The 18,555-nt window shown below is 56.2% G+C and overlaps 1 protein-coding gene across 9 annotated transcripts in view; it reads right to left on the bottom strand.

Moving 5' to 3' along the window:
* Positions 1-422: 422 nt before the first annotated feature.
* Positions 423-18,555, bottom strand: part of Scnn1a (sodium channel epithelial 1 subunit alpha) — a 25,786-nt gene continuing 7,653 nt past the window's right edge. For 5 of the 9 annotated variants that reach the window (XM_087214171.1, XM_087214173.1, XM_087214176.1 and 2 more), the window contains exons 2-13: positions 18,036-18,451; positions 10,197-10,461; positions 9,118-9,308; positions 6,298-6,401; positions 5,911-6,074; positions 5,580-5,678; positions 5,339-5,456; positions 2,356-2,434; positions 2,041-2,098; positions 1,880-1,935; positions 1,706-1,781; positions 423-1,536 (exon numbers count right to left, since the gene is read on the bottom strand). In XM_087214171.1, coding sequence (XP_087070297.1) covers positions 1,222-1,536; positions 1,706-1,781; positions 1,880-1,935; positions 2,041-2,098; positions 2,356-2,434; positions 5,339-5,456; positions 5,580-5,678; positions 5,911-6,074; positions 6,298-6,401; positions 9,118-9,308; positions 10,197-10,461; positions 18,036-18,451 — 1,941 coding nt within the window. In that variant the 3' untranslated portion in view covers positions 423-1,221. Of the gene's footprint in view, positions 1,537-1,705; positions 1,782-1,879; positions 1,936-2,040; positions 2,099-2,355; positions 2,435-5,338; positions 5,457-5,579; positions 5,679-5,910; positions 6,075-6,297; positions 6,402-9,117; positions 9,309-10,196; positions 10,462-18,029; positions 18,452-18,555 lie in introns of all 9 variants that reach the window. The other 4 variants (XM_013067336.3, XM_087214177.1, XM_013067337.3 and 1 more) reach the window with 2 other exon arrangements.

Genomic DNA, 18,555 nt, shown 5'->3' with positions numbered 1-18,555 from the left:
AAAAAAGAAGGGAGCTAGAAGGTGGAGTGGGCTGCAGGCTGGAGCTCAGATGCCCCTTGGCCCCCCGGGACCCCAGCTTCTCCCGGGAGAGCGGAGAGTGGAGGATTCTTCGACTGAGCAGCGAGGTTCTGAGGAAACATGGCCCAGAGGGCAGCAGACGGGAGGGGGGTCGAGCGGCCAAAGCACTGAGCAAGCTCGGAGGAAGGCAGAGGCACAGCCAGCCATGCTCCCCGCCTGCCCGCAGATAAGCTCGGAGCTGGCACCTCTCCCAGGGAGGGGGGTCCCCTCCCTCTCCAGAGGCCCTGGAGCACGGGGTGTTCCACGAGAGCCTCCCCGTCCCGACCTCCTGGAAGCTGGCGCAGCGACTCCAGGGCTGGTACCCACTCGGAGCCCACTTCAAAGCACGACCTGGCTCTCCATGACAGGGCTTCAACCAACAAACATTCATTGAGCACCTGCCTAGGTGCTCCAGGCAGGATGCCAGGCAGACCTGGAGAACAGGTGAGTAACAAAACTCAGTCCCTCACCACCAGGAGCCCACCACACAGTCGGGAGCAGACAGAAATGAACAGAAATGTGAATGCGACATCAGTGTTCCAGCAGACGTCACAGTGTGCCATGGCGTCCAATGCAAGGGTGGGAGCAGTTCTGTGACATCAGGCTTTCATAGAAGCAATGGTGCCTGAGTGGAGTTCTGAGGGATGCATAGGAGCTCTCCAGGAGATGATAAGGGAAAGTTCCTGGCTGAGGAAATCGCTTGAGCAGACCTAGAGGTATGAAGGGCTCAGGGCAGAGACACCGGCTACGGCTCTGAGGGCTGGAGGCTATCAGGGGAGTCTGGGAATGACTGAGAAGGGCCAAACCTTCACCAAATTGGTCTGTTCCAGCCCCTGCCCTGAGGAGTCGGGGAAGGAGAATTGCCCAAGAGCTAAAAGGGAGCGGGGGCTTTTGGGCAGGGTTCCCCACCAAGGTCAAGAGCAAGAGCAGCCTCTATGTCCCCGGAGGGAGCGTGGCCAGGCCAGTTGGGGGCCACGTGGTCGCTGGAGAGGAGCCGGGAGCCTGCCTTGTCTGTGTTTGTTCTGTTGCCGGGCGTTTCCTAGGGAAGTTCCTGGCCCGAGCACCAATGCTGGCTCCCGATCGGGACAAGGACACTGGTCCGCACCCCCGGAGCCTGGCCTCACGGCCACAGGCACCGGCCCTAGGGGCCGGGCGGCGCCAACCTCACGGCTGCCCCGGGGCACAGGCCCAGCCCGGTGGAGGGGGGCAGGCGCTGAGGGTGGCATAGGCGGGCGGGGGGGCCGCCAGGTCCGGGGAGGCCGGATGCGGACAGAAGCGGGCAGGCGTGCAGGCCGCCTCCCGCGCGGGCCCCGCCCCTCGGCCGGGCGACCAGTAGCGGCTCCGGAGCCTCCGCAGCAGCAAGAGGAAGGTGATGACCAGGAGGTCGAAGATGAGCTCGGCCATCTCCACCACGGACAGCACGGAGGAGCCAAACCACAGGCTCCACTGGCTGCCCAGGTTGGACAGGAGGGTGACCATCTGTGGGAGAGGCGGCGGAGGACGCCATGAGCCCCCAGCGGCCCTCAGCCCCTGGCCTCAGCCCAGCCCAGCCCTTCCTTCCCTCCCTCCGCTCCTCCCACTCGGGCCTGTGCTGCTGCCTGGCAAACCAGGGTCCCCAGGACAGCCAGGGGCTCGGGCCCGGCCCTACCGTGACTGACGGGGACTCGGAGTTGGTTTTGTAGTTCAGCTCCTTGAAGAAGATGTTCAGTTTGGCGACCCCGTTTCTTCAGAGTGGGGAGAGGGTGGAGAAAGGCTTAAGGCCTCAGGTCCCCTTCCCGTTGGTCTGCGCCCCCCAGGATTCCTTCAGGGGACCAGGACCCACCTTTTGTTGTTGATGGTGTAGTTGTTCTGTAGGGACAGCATCTGGAAGATCCAGTCCTGGGAAGGGATGGGGGGGAACGAGATCATCCCTGCACTTCTCGGGCCAGTGTCACACTCGTGTTTGCGGGTGCACAGGCCTCCTGCTCCTCCTTCCCACTCTACCTGGGATGCCACCGAGGGCCAACGTGAGTAACCCGCAGAGAGCTTGTAGTTGGTCACACTGAGGATGAAGAAATGCACTTAATTTTGTTTCGGTTTTGGTTTTTGAGACAGTCACGCTATGTAGCCCAGAAGTGCCTCAAACTCGTGATCTCCTGCCTCAGCCTCCCAAGTGGTGGGATTACAAGTGCGCCCCTAAAATGTGCTTAGTGATGGCTCAGGGCTCTCCCACTCACAAGTTGAGCTGCCTGCCTTGTATCCTCCCAGCCTCCCAGCCCTGGCCCACCCTGCACCTGGGCACCGGGGCAGGGCGCTCACCTGCACGGCTTCCGGCACTTGTTGAAGCAGCCCAGACTGTCGGAGGAGAAGGCCCCCTGGAGCTTATAGTAGCAGTAGCCTGTGGGTACAGAGATCCCAGTGTTCCCAGGCTACCTCAGCCTCCTCCACCCACACCCGGGGGCCCCACTTCACATGCACTTGCACTTCACATCCTGATGCATCTTGGGTAGGAGCAACAAAAAGGGTTAGCACATTAACCAAAGCTAGAAAAACCAACAGGATCTGACCACCTAAGATGTGCTGTGTGGTCAAACATCAGACCTCAGAAGAAAAATAGGAACAGCTGTTGTGTAAGAATAATGGAGTTTGTGGCCGGGGATTTAGCTCAGTGGTTCGGGTGCCTGCCCCACAAGCACAAGGTCCCAAGTTCGATCCCCAGTACCAAAAAAAAAAATTTATGTGTGTGTCCTAGTAAACGTGGACCAAAAAGAATAATGGAGTTGGGACTGGGGATTTAACTCAGTGGTTTTGCCGCCTGCTGCGCAAGCGCAAGGACCCGAGTTCAATCCCCAGTACCAAAAAAAAAAAAAGAACAATGGAGTTAAACCATAGTGAAATACCACTTTGTACCCATTAAGATGGCTATTATTAAAAAAGAGATAATACGCAGCACTAAGGAGGCTGAGGCGGGAGGATTGTGACTTTGTGGTCAGCCTGGGCTATGTAGTAAGGCCCTGTTTGTCTTAAAAAACAAGAGAAAGAGCCAGGGATTTAGCTCAGTGGTTCCGCCGCCTGCCCCGCAAGCACAAGGACCTGAGATCCCCAGTACCAAAAAAAAAAAGGAAGGAAGGAAGGAAGGACAATGGCAAAGACTAGCAAAATGTGGAGAAACTAAACAAAAACAAAAAAAAATGTGGAGAAGCTGGAAACTCATTTACTGCTGCTGGGCGTGGAAAATGGTACAGCCACCTTGGGAAACAACTGGCAACTCTTCAGAAAGGTAAGTCAGAATTAGTATATGATCTAAGTAATTCTCCAAGAGATCTGAAAACCTATGTCCACACAAAACTTGTATACAGCAGCGTTACTCATAAAATCAAAAAAAATAAAAGCAAGCCAAATGTCTAAGAACTGATGAATACACAAAACACTGTGTAGTATCATCCACACACTGGAATATTACTCAGCCATAACAAAGGAATGAAGTACTGCTACATGCTACAACACAGATGAACCTAGAAAATACAGTAAGTGAAAGAAGCCAGTCACAAAGACCACTTGTTGTAAGACCCATCTACATGAAACGTCCAGATCAGGGAGATCTATGGAATCAGAAAGATTAGGGGTTTCCCAGGGGCTGGCAGTGAAGAGTGGGGAGCTGGGGCACTGCTAATGGGTACGACATTTCTTTGGGAGGTGATGAAAAATATTCTGAAATTGACTAGTGATGACTGAACAGCCCTGGGACTACACCAGAAACCTAAGACTAAAAATTATCATTGTACTAAAATTAAGCCCTAAATGAATAGCTGAATTGTATGGGATATGAATTATCTCAAATAAAGCAGTCAATGCCCAAAGGAGGAAGAGGAGGAGGAGGAGAAGCAGGAGGAGGAGGAAGGGGGGGGGACTGTGGTATCCCCACCCGGGGATCTGCCAAGTTCTAACAGGGTTATCTCATCATCATTGCTATTTTTAGTCCCTTGGTCCACAATCCTTCATTTCTCACCCAAACTCCTCTCTCTGCCACCCAGGGACCAGCCATGGAATGGGAAGCTCCGTTCTAAGGGGGCAGCTGGGCCACTTCCTGCGGGCTGAGCCTCAGGAAGCCGTGGGGCTGTGGCTGTCCTGCCCTCAGCTATGCACATGCTACTCTTCACTCCCAGAGCATCACACTCCCAGCTCAGAAATCCTCGGGGCAGATGGAGAGACGGGAACCCCCACCCCACTGCTCTGGGGATCCTGGGATGTGGGGTCTGTCATGCCGTCCCTCCAGGCCTCAGTTTATCTATCTGAGAAAGGAGCTGAGAGGTCAGATGGCCTCTGAATTTCCCTCCGGTTCTTCTTCCTTTTTTCAGGGCTGGGACTGAACCCAGGGCCTCATGCTTGCTAGCCAAGTCTTCTACTATGAGCTACATCTCCAACTTAATTTTGAGACAGGGTCTGCCAAGTTCCCCAGGCTGGCCTTGAACTCACAATCGTCTTGCCTCAGCCTCCTGAGGAGCTGAGATTACAGACGTGGCCACCGTGCCCAGCTCCCCTCCAGTTCTGATGTGCTCTGATCCTCCGAGAAAGGAGAAACCAGAGGCCACCGCTAGGAAGAACGGGCAGAAGAAGAGGACTCTTCGGAGCCAGCCCAGGCGGGAAAGGAAGCGGGGAATCACACGGGCGGGAGAAGCAGGGTGGACACAAACTCGAGGTGAGACAACTCCATGGGAGCTCGTGAGACCCCAAAGCCTGCCACCATGTTCCTTCCAGCAAGGGCCCTGGCCTGTGCCCCTGAATGCAAACCCTGGGGGTGTCCACTGTTTCTGGTTGGGACCATCCTGTCTCAGCTTCCTAGCACACGCGCCCCCTGTGGAACAGCTCTGCAGCAGGGCAAAGGAGAGGGATTTATCTACCCTGTGCCAGGGTACGAGGCGATGCCAGCTCTCCCCAAACATGTTCAGTGTGCTCTCCTCCAGGCTAATAAGCACTGTAAAGTAGGCAAGTCCAATACGTGTATCTGGTTTCCAAATTACACACCTGGGTCCACTGAGGGGCATGGCGTACATGTTCTAAACCACGCCTTGGACACATACTTCGAGGGGTGACCCCGCCAGCACCCCAGGGCGGGCAGGACCCCAGCTGGCGTACAGTAGGCAGTGCGAAGGGGCGAAGAGCGAAAGAAGGTGAGTCTGTGACCTAGATGCAGAGAGGGGCCAGCTGGGAGGAGCAGGAAGAGGGGAGGCAGAAAGCCAAAGGGGACCGGAGAGGTGGAGGGGGAGGGAGAAGCAGCCAGCTGGGTGGGCACCGCTCTCACCCCAGGCACTGTGGTTCCTGTAGTCGCAGAACTCCACGCCCTTGGGCCTGGGGTAGAAGATGTAGGCACAGCCGCAATTCTCCACCATGCTCTCCTGGAAGCAGGAGTGGATGCACACCTGGCGAGGAGGGGAGCTGAGGCCCAGCCCGCCCGCCCACCCACCCGCCCCTCCCTGGCACCTGCACCAGCCCCTCAGCCCCAGCCTCCCCCTCCCCTGGGCCGCAGAGGCAGGCGGCCTCACCTGCTGTGTGTACTTGGAAGGGTACAGGTTCTGGACCGGGACGTCGCTGCCGTCCTGTGTGCAGTCTCCGTAATCGCCCCCGAGTCTGTGCAAGGCTTCCTGTGACCACACAGAGGTCAGAGCAAGTGGCCAGGCTCCGGCCTGGCTTCTCCTCATGCCTCAGTCCCCAGCTGTGTTTCACACTCGGCTGCACCTCCTGTCGGCCTCAGCATCTCCAGAGGCCGCAGTGCCCCCCAGGCTACACTCAAGAAGAAGGGCAAGTGCAGCTCCCCTTGACCCTCTAGATCTGTCACCTGTCCCACAGCCCGCCCAGCACTGGCTGCGTCCTTGCCTTCCGCATGCTGATGGAGGTCTCCACGCCAGGTCGCAGGTTGAAGCCCCCGTCGTCCATGAAGGCTGGTTCGTCCTGCCCATGCACCGTGACCCTGGCCCCCGTTACCGTGGACAGCAGGGGAATGTAGTCGTTCTGCTCTGTGCGCAGTGTCAGGGACAGACCTGGGGTGCATGGGAGCAGAGTTGGGGGAGTCTGGGAGAAGAGGGGATGGGAGCAGCAGCCAGGAAGATGTGGGCTGGGGAGAAAGGACTGGGACGGGGTGCAGTGCCGGTGGGGAAAGAACAGAGCCCCCTTTCCAGGATGGAGAGGCCCAGAGGCTGCAGCAGCCGCAGGACGGGAGGCTAGGGTGAGTGGAAGCCTTGTCCTGGCAGCAGGACTGCTCACCGTTGTGGATCCCAGGCATGGAAGACATCCAGAGGCTGGAGTCATTCTTGTTGTTGAAAGTGTAGCAGTTGCCGTATATCGGGTGGTGGAAGTGAGAGTAATTCCTTAGCAGGACAAAGACAGCAGCGTCAGAGGGGAAAGTGGGGTAGGTCAGGGGAGCCCAGAGCTCAGACGAGGAACACTTATGCCTCCAGGAGCCATCTTCTCCTTATCACCTACTATGCGCTGGCAACCTGGGGAGCCTCATCCTCCACACACAAGAGGAAGCTCGGGCTCCAGCTGGCTGTGTCCTCGCCTGCTGGCCCAGGCTCCTCCCACCAGGCCACATGACCTCACTGGTCTGGACTTCCATGCTGCCTGGGGACCAGTCTTGGGCTGCCCTGGTGCCTTATGAAGACTTGCAGTGGCCCTAACTTCTCACATGTCTAAATCTTAGTTCCTCATTTAGACTGCAAGCTCCTTGAGGACAACAGCCACCTCTCACTCCTCTCTGTACCTTCTTGGGGTTAGCTACCTGGTTCCTTCATATGGAGACAGTCAGTAAGTGATGGATGGGTGGGCAGGTGGGTTGGTGGATGGATGGAGAAAGGGAGGGAGCAGTTAGAAGAGAGTGAGACCCGTGGTGAGCGTGTGGCAGAGAGGATGACATTCAGAGCCAGGCAGGAAGGAGGCCAAGCGTTTTCCAGGGGCCTCCTCGTTCATCAGCAGGTCTCAGACGGGTATGGCCAGGGCCTGTCCGCAACAAGAAAAAGCAACCACAGAGGCAATGCCGCTGCAACGTAACTTAGCAGCAAGTCTCGGGTTCCAAGCCTGGAGCTGTGTGGACTGTAGCAAGCGCTCACCCCAGAGGAGCGGATCTGTGTCCTCCCAGCCTGCCGTCTGGGAGCTGGCTAAGGAAGCAGGGGAAGACGGAGAAGGGGGATTACCTGAGAGAGGAGAGGAGGACTGGAGAGAGTCAGCAGGAGAAGGCAGGCCAGAGAGCAGCAGTGGGGCTCTAGGTGAACAAGTCGCCGTCTCTAAACTACTCTCCTTCATCCTCAATGAGGAGCGTGGACTAATGATCTGGAATACTCTGTTGGCCTTAAGCACAGAGGTGTGGAATACTGGGCACACTTCAGCATTGGCAAAGATGGGGTGGAGGCCGAGAGGGGCTGAGGAGGAAACTCCAGAAGTGGCTGGTCCTGAAGAGCCACCGTTCCCACTGGCTGGGACAGGGACAGGCACGGTGTGGCGGGGCAGTCGGCTCAGCAGACACGGTGCAGGGCAGGGATGCATGGGAGATACATAGAGTTCAGAGACAGTGTGGATCACGCAACATCACGTATGTAAATCCATGTAAAGTTTACAGAAACACATACAAAGAAATATGCATCAAGGACATTAATATAGTGGCCTATGAGAAGCTGCGTGTAAATGGAACTAAGAGCAGACTCCAGAACGGAGTTCCTTGTATTTGAATCCTAGCTCTAACAAGTATCACAAGTGGAAACGAATATGTTACTTGATCTCTGTACCTCAGTTTTCTCATCTGCAAGGTGAGGATAATAAAAGGTAATAGCATCTACCTCACAGGGTGCTGAGGACTAAATTACACAGAGCAGTGGGGCACTCGGTGAAGCTATGTGACAATGCGTTAATTAGGATTCCTAAGACACCTAAAGTACAACCCTAAAGTACAAAAGACAATAAGAAATGCAGAGAACAGAACCCCTGGACAGTGCCCTTGGGAAGGTCAGCGCCCCCTTCTGCAAAGTGCTGAGGTTTCTCAAAGCGGGTCTCCCAGGACCTGATGGGGCACCAGGGCCGTCTCCACAGTGGACCAAGGCCAGTAGCAGGGGAAGTGTCAGCCATGCAGGAAGGAAGGCTGCTCTATGATCCGGCCAATCCTTCCTGCTTTCTCTTTCGAATGCACAGATGCCTGCAGCTGCCAGCCTTGTTTCCCACGGTGTTGTATTAAGAGGCCTCATCGATGCCAGCGCTGTTCCTTCCGGCTTCCTGGCCTCCGAGGCCGTGAGGAATAAGTTTCCTTTCTCTATGAATTACTTGGCCTGTGGGACCCGGTTGTAGCAACAGAAACCTGACTGAGACACTTTCTGAGGCTGCAGAATGAAGGAGGACACAGGGAGAAAGACCAGGCGGGTGGCCCAGGGACCCAGGGGAGAAAGGAGGCGCCCGCAGGGCCAGGCACGGATTGCAGACTCTCTGCTGAAAGGCGCAGCAGCACGAAGCAGGCCAAGGAGAGGACCAGAACAGGAACCACAGGTGGGGCAGTGACAGGTGGGATGCCCGTGGCAGGGGCAGCTGGCTCGGACTGAACTGCCTGGCTTCCCAGCTGCCAGCTTCTCTCCTCAAACAGTGACTGGAGACGGGCAGAGTGGACAGTGGAGGGGGCACCTGGCCCTGCCTCACTTCTCCAGCCACGTGTCACCCTTCATGAGTTGTCACTGGCGTAAAATGGCCCAAAAGGCAAGGATTCCATTTTCCCCCTCTGATGTATCCCAAATACCTAGAACAGTGTCTGACACATAGCTCAGACAGTCAAAACTATTTGCGGAAGGAATAGGGAATGAATTTCCTCTTTGTGCTTGGTTATGTTTTCTGTCACACAGAGAAAGGTTCTAGGGGATGATGTGAATTCTCAGCATCACAGGCTAAGACAGGGACCCCCCCACCCCACCCTGGCTGCCTCCCAGCCCGGGAGCTGTGTGAAGGAAGCCCAGAAAGACCAAGTGCTCTGCCCGCTCTTTCCCGGGGTCCGGGCCAAGCAGATGAGGCCAACACAACACGGCAGGAGTCGGGGATCGGGATGGGCAGACTCACGCCTGCGTGCAGGGCGCCTGGTTGAAGCGGCAGGTAAAGATGAAGTTGCCCAGAGCCTCCTCCTCCAGCGAGGGCGAGGTGTCGGCCAGCCGCGCCAGGATGTTGATGTAGTGGAAGCGGTACCACTCCCGCACGGCATCCACTCCTGACGACGAGGTCTGGTAGAAGCAGTCAGACTTGTCCTGGTTGCACTGCACACAGAGATGGAGGTCAGCAGGGCTGCAGGGCCCGGGTCTCAGGGAGAAGGAGCTCTGGGGGTTGGAGGAGCCAGCCGGGAGGGAGCAGGAGGGTAAATAGGAGGGAGAGGACCAGGAGCCCCCAGGAGAGCGAGGGACTACGGGACTGGACTGTGGGCCAGCAGGGCAGACATCCAGGCTGCGGTTCACTTTTGGGGGGCAGCAGTTCACGCCATTTCCCCGGGGAGGGGGAGGCTGAGGGCTCACAAGATTTGTAGGAACAGAGCAGAGCCTTGAGCTGAGTCTCCTGGAGGTGCAGCCCACTGTCACTTTGGGGGCCTCTTCCCCCACCCCTTCCTTTTACTATTATTTTTTAATTTTTTTAATTTTTGATGTTTTGAGGCAGGGTCTTACTATGTAGCACAGGCTGGCCTCAAATTCGTAGGGATCCCCCTGCCTCCACCTCCTGAGTGCTGGGATGACAGGCATGTACCACCAAGCCCGGCTCTATTTTGTATTTTGAAAATAACTTTAAGTCTCCCACTGCACTGTCTTTGCCTGTCTCAGCTGACGAGCCCCACATCTTCATCACAATGGAGGGTCCCCAGTGTGTCCTAGCAGTGGGCACTGGGAATTTAGAAAGGCACATTTTTCAAAACACAACTCTCAACATGGGCCCCGCTGCGGCACAGATAGATGTGATTTTTTTCATGTAACTAATTTGCCCGCAAACCATGAGCCCGCCCCCATCACTATTCTGCAGAGGTGGGTCGGGGAAGGGTTGGAGGGCTGGTGGGCGTGGCCGCGGGTGGAGACGGGGAGGGGGCGTGGCATTTGGCGCCCTGGTGGGCGGGGCGGGGCGGTGGGCCTGCTCGCGGTAAACGGGGAGGGGCGGGGCCTCACCAGCTGGAAGCCGATCCTCCAGTCCTTCCGGTCCACCTGGGGGTTGTTGTCCTTCAAGCTGGAGGCTGCGCTGCGCGCTCTTCCTGGCCCGGGTGAAACCGGGATTCGCTGCAACGGGTGCAGCAGGGTCTCCTCGAGGTCGCGCCGGCCGCGGGCACCGGCCAGGAGGGTGCTGGAGGCGTTGTACTTGTACAGGTCGAAGAGCGTCTGCTCCGTGATGCGATCCAGTTCCCGCAGCTGCTCTTTAATTTCTTTGTACCTGGAGGTGTTGGGCGGACGTGGGCCTCAGTTTCCCTGCCCGGTGATCCCCGCGAAGCCCACGGGGACGGAGGGCGCCGGCGGGTGGCGCTGTCCTCGCCTCGCCGGCGCCCGGGAACCGGAACTCGCTCCCGGGCTGCCCTGAGCGCCGGAGACCTCAGCAGCCGCGCCTGTAACCCTAAATCAGGATTCGCGCGCACGGTCAGCGCGCGCACGGTCAGCCTTCCCGGAAACGACCCGCAGAGACCCAGTTTCAGTGAGTTTCGGGTGGGGCCCAGGCGCTGTTAACACCCTTGTGAGTAAAGCCTCTCATTCCTTCTCGCCTGGCCCTGTTACCGTCTGCATGATGAAAGTTCACATCTCTGGGCTTCACGATTACAAAGCCACCACGACAAACATCTGGACCTAATAAGCTCAACAATATTGCAGGATACAAAACCAATATACAAAAATTAATGTATGAAAATAAAATCACAACAACCCCTATGTTAAATAGCATAACATCCAATACCTAGGAATAAATCTAATAAAAGATGTACAAGATCTCTACACTGAAGGTCCTCCTGAAGAAACCAAAAACCAAAAGGAGAGAGAAGGTACAGATTTTTGTGGATCAGAAATTCGATGTAGTTAAAAGGCTTCCCAAATTGGTCTTTAGATTCAACATAATCCGGGCCCAATTTTCAGCAGTTTTAAAGAAGTTGACAGGCTGCTTCTAAGATTTACATGGAAATGCAAAGAGCCTACAATGGCCAAAACAGTTTTGGAAAAGAAAAGCAAAAGCCAGGTGTCATGGTACACACCCGGCCCTGGAAAGATCAAAGTTGGAACCCAGGCTGGGCAACTTAGTGACAGGCAAGACACTGTCTCAACATAAAATTTAACAAAATTTTTTTTTAATTTGAAAAGATTAAAAAGGGGAGGTAGCTCTGTGTGAAGGCACTGGGTTCGATCCCAGTACCACATTTAAAAAAAAAAACACTGCACAAGCACAAGGACCTGAGTTCAATCCCTGGTACCAAAAAAATAAAAAATAAAAATAAAAAAAGCTGAGCCAGGCAGAGTGGCTCCCTCCTATGATCCTGGCTATTCAGGATGCTGAGGCAAGAGGATCACAAGTTCACAGCCAGCTTGGATAACAGAGCAAGACCCTGTCTCAGAATACAGTAATAAAAAGGGCTTGGTATATAGCTCAGGGCTTCCTGGTGTCAATCTCCAGCACCACAAAAAAGAGGGGGAGGAGAGGACTTATACTACCTGACTCTAATATTTGCTGTAAAACCACAGTAACCAAAACAGTGTGGTTCTTGGAAAAGATAAACAATGAATCAGGGAGCAGGAGTCCAGAAATGAGCCCACACATAGAATGTGTTCATTTTTGACCAAAGCACTGATTCAGTTCCAGTGGGAAAACAGAAAAGTTAGTATTGTAACATACAAGAAAATACAGATCCCCTGATTGCATTTATATGAAATCTAGGAACAGAAGGAGCTCACTGGTGACCTCGGGCTGCCGCTGCCCAAGGAGGTCTAAGACCGCCTGTGGTCCACATATGCAGACGCATAACCGCTACTCCAGGTCTCCATCCCGCCCAGGGGCCCTGCAGTTCCACCCTAAATGTCTGTCTGTCTGAGCCATAGCCCTCTAAAGCGAGAGAGGGCTGGGCTGGAACTAGCAAGTTCCCCTCACGCACTCACAGGAGAAAAGGTACTCAGGTCAGAGGTGTGTGTGTGTCTGGTCTTCGGGAGACTAATAATAGCTAGTATTCCCTGAGTGCCCACTGGGAGCATGGCGCGGCATGGCGCTGTGAGAGTGTGCATCACAGCCTGCTCTTCAGTGCAGCACAGTCTGAGGTTAGCCAATGGCGCAGCCACCTTTCCAGGGGAAGCTGAGCTGTGGGCTCAAGCCAGCAGTCAGGCGTGATGGGACAGTGCCCCGACCATGGCACTTGCTCTGTCCTGCCCCGGAAAGTCCGCAGAGCCACAGTGGTGGGGTGTGGACCCTGGTGTCCCAGCCTGTCGCACTGGCCATGCAGTGGCTTCAGTTCCTGTCTGTGGGCTGGGTGCAGCACCGGAGCTGCCCTCACACACACTCTGGGAGCTCAGTGAGCAGACATGCAGGCTCGCTAAGTGAAGAGACCAGGGAGACAGGCAGCCCCACGGCCCAGGAAAGTGGGATGTAGCTTGAGCTGCACAGGAAGCGTCCCAGTGTCCCAGCTGGGCATGAGCTGCAACCTCACCGCACAGCCTCGTTTTCTGCCCCTCCTGCCCCTCTGTGTCCCCTCCGCCTCTGTCTCGCCATCCCCAAGGCCGGCCTGTCCCTGCTCTGGCCACACTGCTCTCCCCATGGAGCCCTCACTGCCTCTGGGCCGGCTCCCTGCAGCCCCCCTGCCTCTCCACACACCCAGAACAACCTGTCCCTTGCCACAAGGAAGCTCCACACAAGACTCCCTCCACCCCCAAGGTCACCTCTCCCCCTTTTCAACACAGAAATCTCTCCTTCCCTAAATCCCGTCCCCCAGCATCCCTCTAACAGGAGGCAGGGCCTGCGAGTTGGCACTGGAATTAAGAGAATCGATCACTAAGCAAAACACAGTAAAGACTCAGCTCTCGTCCTGAGGAGACCACGGGCTAGAAAGAAGGGATGATCAAGAGGCCAGCTGTGGCCTGGGGTGGTGCTGCTTGCCTGTGATCCCAGCACTCTGGGAGGCTGAGGCAGGAGTATAGCAAGTTGGAGTCCAGCCTGGGCAGTTTAGCAAATTAGCAGACCATGTCTCACACAATAGAAACAGGACCAGGGATGTAGTGCAGTGTGAAGCCCTGGTGCAGCCCACAGTGAAGAATGCCTACCACAGGCTTGAGCGAGACCACCCAGCCCTTCCAGCTGCCCCCTCCTGCCCAGGCCACGATGCTGCCCTGTCTAGGGTCCTGGACCCTTGGACAGCTCCACGAGCCAGGCGTTCCTCTCTGCACCCCACAGCCAGGAAATCAAGGCGCATCCCCTCAGCAACTTCCCAGACCACTCAGCAAGGAAGAACCCCCCGGGGCCAAGATTCAAACCCAGGCTGATCAGACTGCACTGCCCCTGCTTGTTCCACTGCTGCTTCCAGCTTTGAGGCCAGGACAGCTCAGTGGCACCACACCTGCCTTGCAAGCACAAGGTCCAGAGTTTGATCTCCAATACTGGAAAAAAAAAAAAGATCAGATAGTAGCACCTGCTGTCCTTGTTGCTGGCCGCCTCCCCTCCAGGCCCACTTCTCTGTGAAGGGCAGGGTGCAGGGGCCCTGGAAGCTGACACCCTGCTCTCTCCCCATCTGTCCCCTCCTCCTTCCTCTTATCCCTCGGGAAGTGCCCCTCACAGAAAACCCCAAGCCCACCGTGGCAGCCTGGGAACTTCCTAGGCCCCATCCCCCCTGCCCAGGGACCCCTGCAGGAGTGTTCTCCCCCAGCAGTGCCTCGTACCAGGCAGAGCCAGGTGCAGGAAACACGCCAGCCTCCTGCCTACCTAGAAGCCTCCCCTTTCCTTTCTACGCCCTCTGCCCCGGCCCCATCCTTCCCCACCCCCTCAGCACCTCCAGTCTTGACTCTCGGGGGCTCTGAGCCACAGTGGAGACCCCCACCCCACACGGCCCCTCTGAGCCCAGCCTGCACCCCAAGGTGTTCAGGCCAGGTGCCCTACAAGTGCCCTGGACACGGATCACCCTTTGAGTGGTTCTGAGCTCTCAGACCACACAATGGAGTTGAGTCCTGGGATTATACCCAGGGCCTTCACACTGAGCTACATGCCAGGGTTTTTTTTTTGGTACCGGGATTCAAACTCAGGACCTTACGCTTTCGAGGCAGGTGGCAGAACCACTGAGCTAAATCCCTGGCCCTCTTACTTTTTATTTTGAGACAAGGTCTCACTAAGTTGCCCAGGCTGGGCTCCAACTTGTGACCCTCCTGTCTCAGCCTCCCAAGTGCTAGGATTACAAATATGTGCCATCATGTTCCCCTGTGGCCACAACATTTTAAGACCAAAAGATGCTTATGAGCCAACAACTGTTCAGAGGATGGACTGCTGGGGTGGTAAGGTCTAGAAATCATTTGAGGAACAGTTAAAGGAATCAAGTTCTTATTAGCTTTCCAGGCTCACATCTGACCCTCTCCACTAAAGAGCTGGTTGGCCTCCAACATGTCCCTTATCTTCCGTGTACCTCTCTTTAACCATCTGCGAAATGAGGGAGTGACAGCCCCCCGGCCTTGTATGCCCCCAAGGATTGGCTGAGTTATTGTGTATGAGAAGGCTGCAGCATCACTGTGTCTGTTGTTACTCTCAGCCCTCTGCCCCTATTTACCTCGTGACCCACTGTCTTGATGGGAGTGGAACTGACGACCCAGATTTCAGTTCAGTTCCGACTCCACTCAGCGGCTGCAAAACCTCCACAGTGCCTTTTGGTTTTCTACTCCAGCCAGGGCGCCGGCCGAACTACCCAAGTCGATGTGGTGATCAGACCTTGAGGGGCCGCAGCTGACCTGAACCGACAGCGCTATGCCAGGAAGGAGGTGACCTCTCCGGGTGGCCCCACACACAGAACCCGGACCACAGCTCCACCACCAAGGGCGGAAGGGCCAGCACCAGGGCCAGGTCACTGTGGCCAGTCTGGGCTCTGCTGGGCTGGGGTCCAGCCTGAGCGAGGGCACAAGGCACCGGCTTCCCCGTGGGAGTGGCCTGTCTCCGTGCCCCACTCTGCTGCCCCACTGCCACCTTGGGACAGAAGAGTTCGAGGGCTTCCTTAGGCGCAGTCTATGTCCTCCCAGAGCCTGGATGAAAATATGTCCACAGACTGCTTTCTAGGGACAACCTGATCGCCCTGTTCTTTGGGGTCAAGACCAGAAAGAATGGCCCCACCGTGGCTGGCCCTGCCCACTGGATTCTTAGCGCCTCAGTGCTTAGTCGGGCAGCTCAGCAGTCTTTGTTCTCTTTCCTGAGATGACAAAGCCACACAAGCTCAGCAGACAGGACCACCACCAGGCCCCTGGCCCAGGGGCTGAGCCCAGGCCTTTGCACTGAGCTACATCCAAAGCCCTTTTCAGGGTTTGAGAACGGGGCTTGCAAAATCATTAAGCTGCCAGGCTGGGTTCAACCTTGGGGCCCTCCCTCCTCAGCCTCCCGGAGTGCTGGGATTACAGGTGTGTACACCATAGGGCCATGTTCTCTCCCTCTGCTAGCTGTGTCTCTCAGAAGGTGGACCCATGGTGGCTCCTCCACTGACCCCTACATCTTCTGTCCTCCCTAGAGCATCTACCTGGCTCCCTGCCTCTGCCCCGCCATTGTGATTCACACCAGGCCATTCGGCCATCCACCCACCAGCCTCCCCGTTGAGGGTCCCAGCAGAGGCCCTGACCCTAGAAGTCTCGGTGGCTTCCTCTGAAAGTGTGTTGGGGAGGACATGGGTGCCACACACGCCTGGTCTGTGATTGGCTGCTAACCTGGGGTGCACCGGTTCCTAAATAAGGAGAGTTTTCAGATAGGCAGGCACTGGGTGGAACTCAAGGAGCACCGAGCTCATTCCCAGCCCTTTCTGAACTTGGATGATTTTACTCAACTCCCTGAGCCTCAGTTTTCCCATCTATAAAGTGGAACTGCTAATGGTACTACATCCAAGGTCCGCTGTGGGGATTAAATAATTTAATATTTAATTCAGATTTAGATTCATTTGGAAATACTGTGTATGTGTGTGTGTGTTACCTATTATTGTTTTATTATTGGCTGTGTGCCTTGCTCAGTTTCACCTTGCAGAGACTCGATGTGCTCAGCTGAAAAATGGAAATGTATAAAATGCCCACGGCATTGGGGCCAGATGAGATCCCGGCACCGGACTGAGCAGAGAGGAGGTGGCCAGTTGGCTGCTCCTGTGTTTGGGAGCCTTCCCTGGCTCCCTCCTTCCTGGGCACTCTCTCTCCCCTAAGTCCTGAAGTAATGGACATCCACTTCCAGCCCCGGGGCCCCGGGGACTCCGGTTTCCATTCCCTGGGGCTTTAGCTCTGCCTGCCTTTCTAGGGCCCTTCAACAGCTGCAGATTCACCCGTCCTCTCCATATCTCGATATCTTTACAACCACAAATATTTATGCAGTGCCTGCTACACTGCCTTCCCTCTGCTTCCTGCTCTGCACCCACCCAGCTTGGCCTAAGGAGATGGGGGGGCCTGCAGGAAGAGGGGCCAGGAGGGCAGCAGAGAGTCCTCTCAGGAGCTGTAAATAGCATCTCCTTGGAAGTCATCTATTCCCAGTCCCATCTGGGTATTACAAGCCCAGGAGTTTTAGGACCAGGCAAACAGGATGAGTCAAGGTTCAGTCACTCACTGTCTCTGTGACCCTGTGACTTGTTTCTCTCTGCCTCAGTTTCTTCGTGTGTAAAATAGGGACAGTACTAGCTCTTGCCTCTGGAGATGCTGTGAAAATCACTGGGCTGGCTGTAAAGTCCTCCCAGTGTTTGGTGCCTGCAGCAGCTCCCTTAGTAAGCGCCCTGCCCTGGACAGCGTAGGGCAGCTGCTCTTCCTCCCCAGGACGTCCCAGCCCTTTGGTCCATGACACATCTGACACATCGGGAGGCCCCCCCCCGCCCCATGTGTGACAATGCCAATGGTCCACAGTCATATGCATTCCCCATGGGTGTGCTCACGCACACTCACGCTCAAACACTCGTTAATGGGCTTACACTCACACATTTTATTGTGCTTATCACCATGTGCTGCTGTTATGAATTTATATCCCTTCTTTCTAATTTTAGCTTTCTGTTCCCAATACCTGGAAAAGTCCCTGGCCTCCAGTAAAGGCTGTTCAGTGATTAATAAATCCATTTCACCTGGTGCCTAGCACTGTGTTGGTGATGCAAGTGTTCCCAAGGTGTGGCCCTGACTGAGTGAACACAAATAAAAGGTCTGAATAAACAGGGGCCCCTCCTCCTCTCCTCTCCAAGGTCAACACTCCCCCTGCTTCCCAACCCCAGGCTGGCAAAGAGCACTGCTGAAACCCAAAACTGCAGGGCACACCCAAGCCTTACAGGTCAGGCACCTGGGCAGGTGAGCAGCAGCCCAGCAAGCAGCCTGGGTCTGTGGGGCACACCTGCTCATTCTCCGTGGGGCTTCGCAGCCTTGACATCCAGCACCCACCATGTAGCTTTCTGCACCAAGACCAGCCTCACCCTTCTCCAGTGCCCTCGCTCCTCACCTCTTCTCCCCGGGCTTCACCTTTCCATCAGACCCGTGTGTGCTGGTTCTGAACCCAGGGCCTTGGTTGCTAAGGCCAAGCCCTCCTGCTGAGCCTCAGTTCTTGGCTGTCATCCTGCTCAGGGAGGACAAGGTTGCCCTAGGCCTGTCCTTTTGGACGGTGAGTCCGTTGGCCTCCCCAGTGCCCCCCACTCACACTGGGGACAGGGCTGGGGCAGGGCGGCACTGCTGGCCGACCCCACTCTCTGGCTCAGGCCACACCCAGGACAGGACCTCGCCACAGGCAGAGGCCAGGGCTCCCTGCCGCCCCTGGGGAAGTGGCCTGGGGTCTGCAGGAGTGTGGAGTGGCATGAGCAGACTGACCTGGAGGGATTGAGGGTGCAGACGGTGACGGCGGGGAAGACCAGCTTGTCAGAGTCCAGGTTGATGCTGAGGCTGACAGGGTGGCTGAAGTACTCCCCGAACAGCAGGCCGAACTGCCAGTACATCATGCCGAAGGCGCAGAGCCAGAGCACAGCCCAGAAGGCAGTCTTCATGCGGTTGTGCTTGGAGCACACGAGGCGGATGGCGCCGTGGATGGTGGTGTTGTTGCAGAAGAACTGGAAGAGCTCGCGGTAGGAGCGGTGGAACTCAATCAGGGCCTCCTCCTCCTCCAAGCACTGCTGCGGGGCGGTGGGCTCTGGGCCCAGCCCTGGCTGCTCGCTCTCATCCCCCTTTGCGAGCCCTTGGGTGGGCTGGGGAGGGGAAGGGCCTCCAGCCTCAAGCTCAGCCCCCTTCATGGAGCCCTAAGGTGGGTCAGAGACATGAGAGTCAGGGTCAAGGTCAAGGCCAAGCCCAGGCCTCTCGAGGTCCCCTCATCACCACCTTGATCCCAGAGGGCAGCTGCCCC

This window comes from Heterocephalus glaber, unplaced genomic scaffold (assembly GCF_053883595.1).
Source record: "Heterocephalus glaber isolate CG9 unplaced genomic scaffold, H.glaber_assembly_v1.0 deba00001444, whole genome shotgun sequence".
NCBI lineage: Eukaryota > Metazoa > Chordata > Mammalia > Rodentia > Bathyergidae > Heterocephalus > Heterocephalus glaber.
Note: the sequence above shows the minus strand (reverse complement) of the source record. Positions and strands in the feature narration are given on the sequence as shown.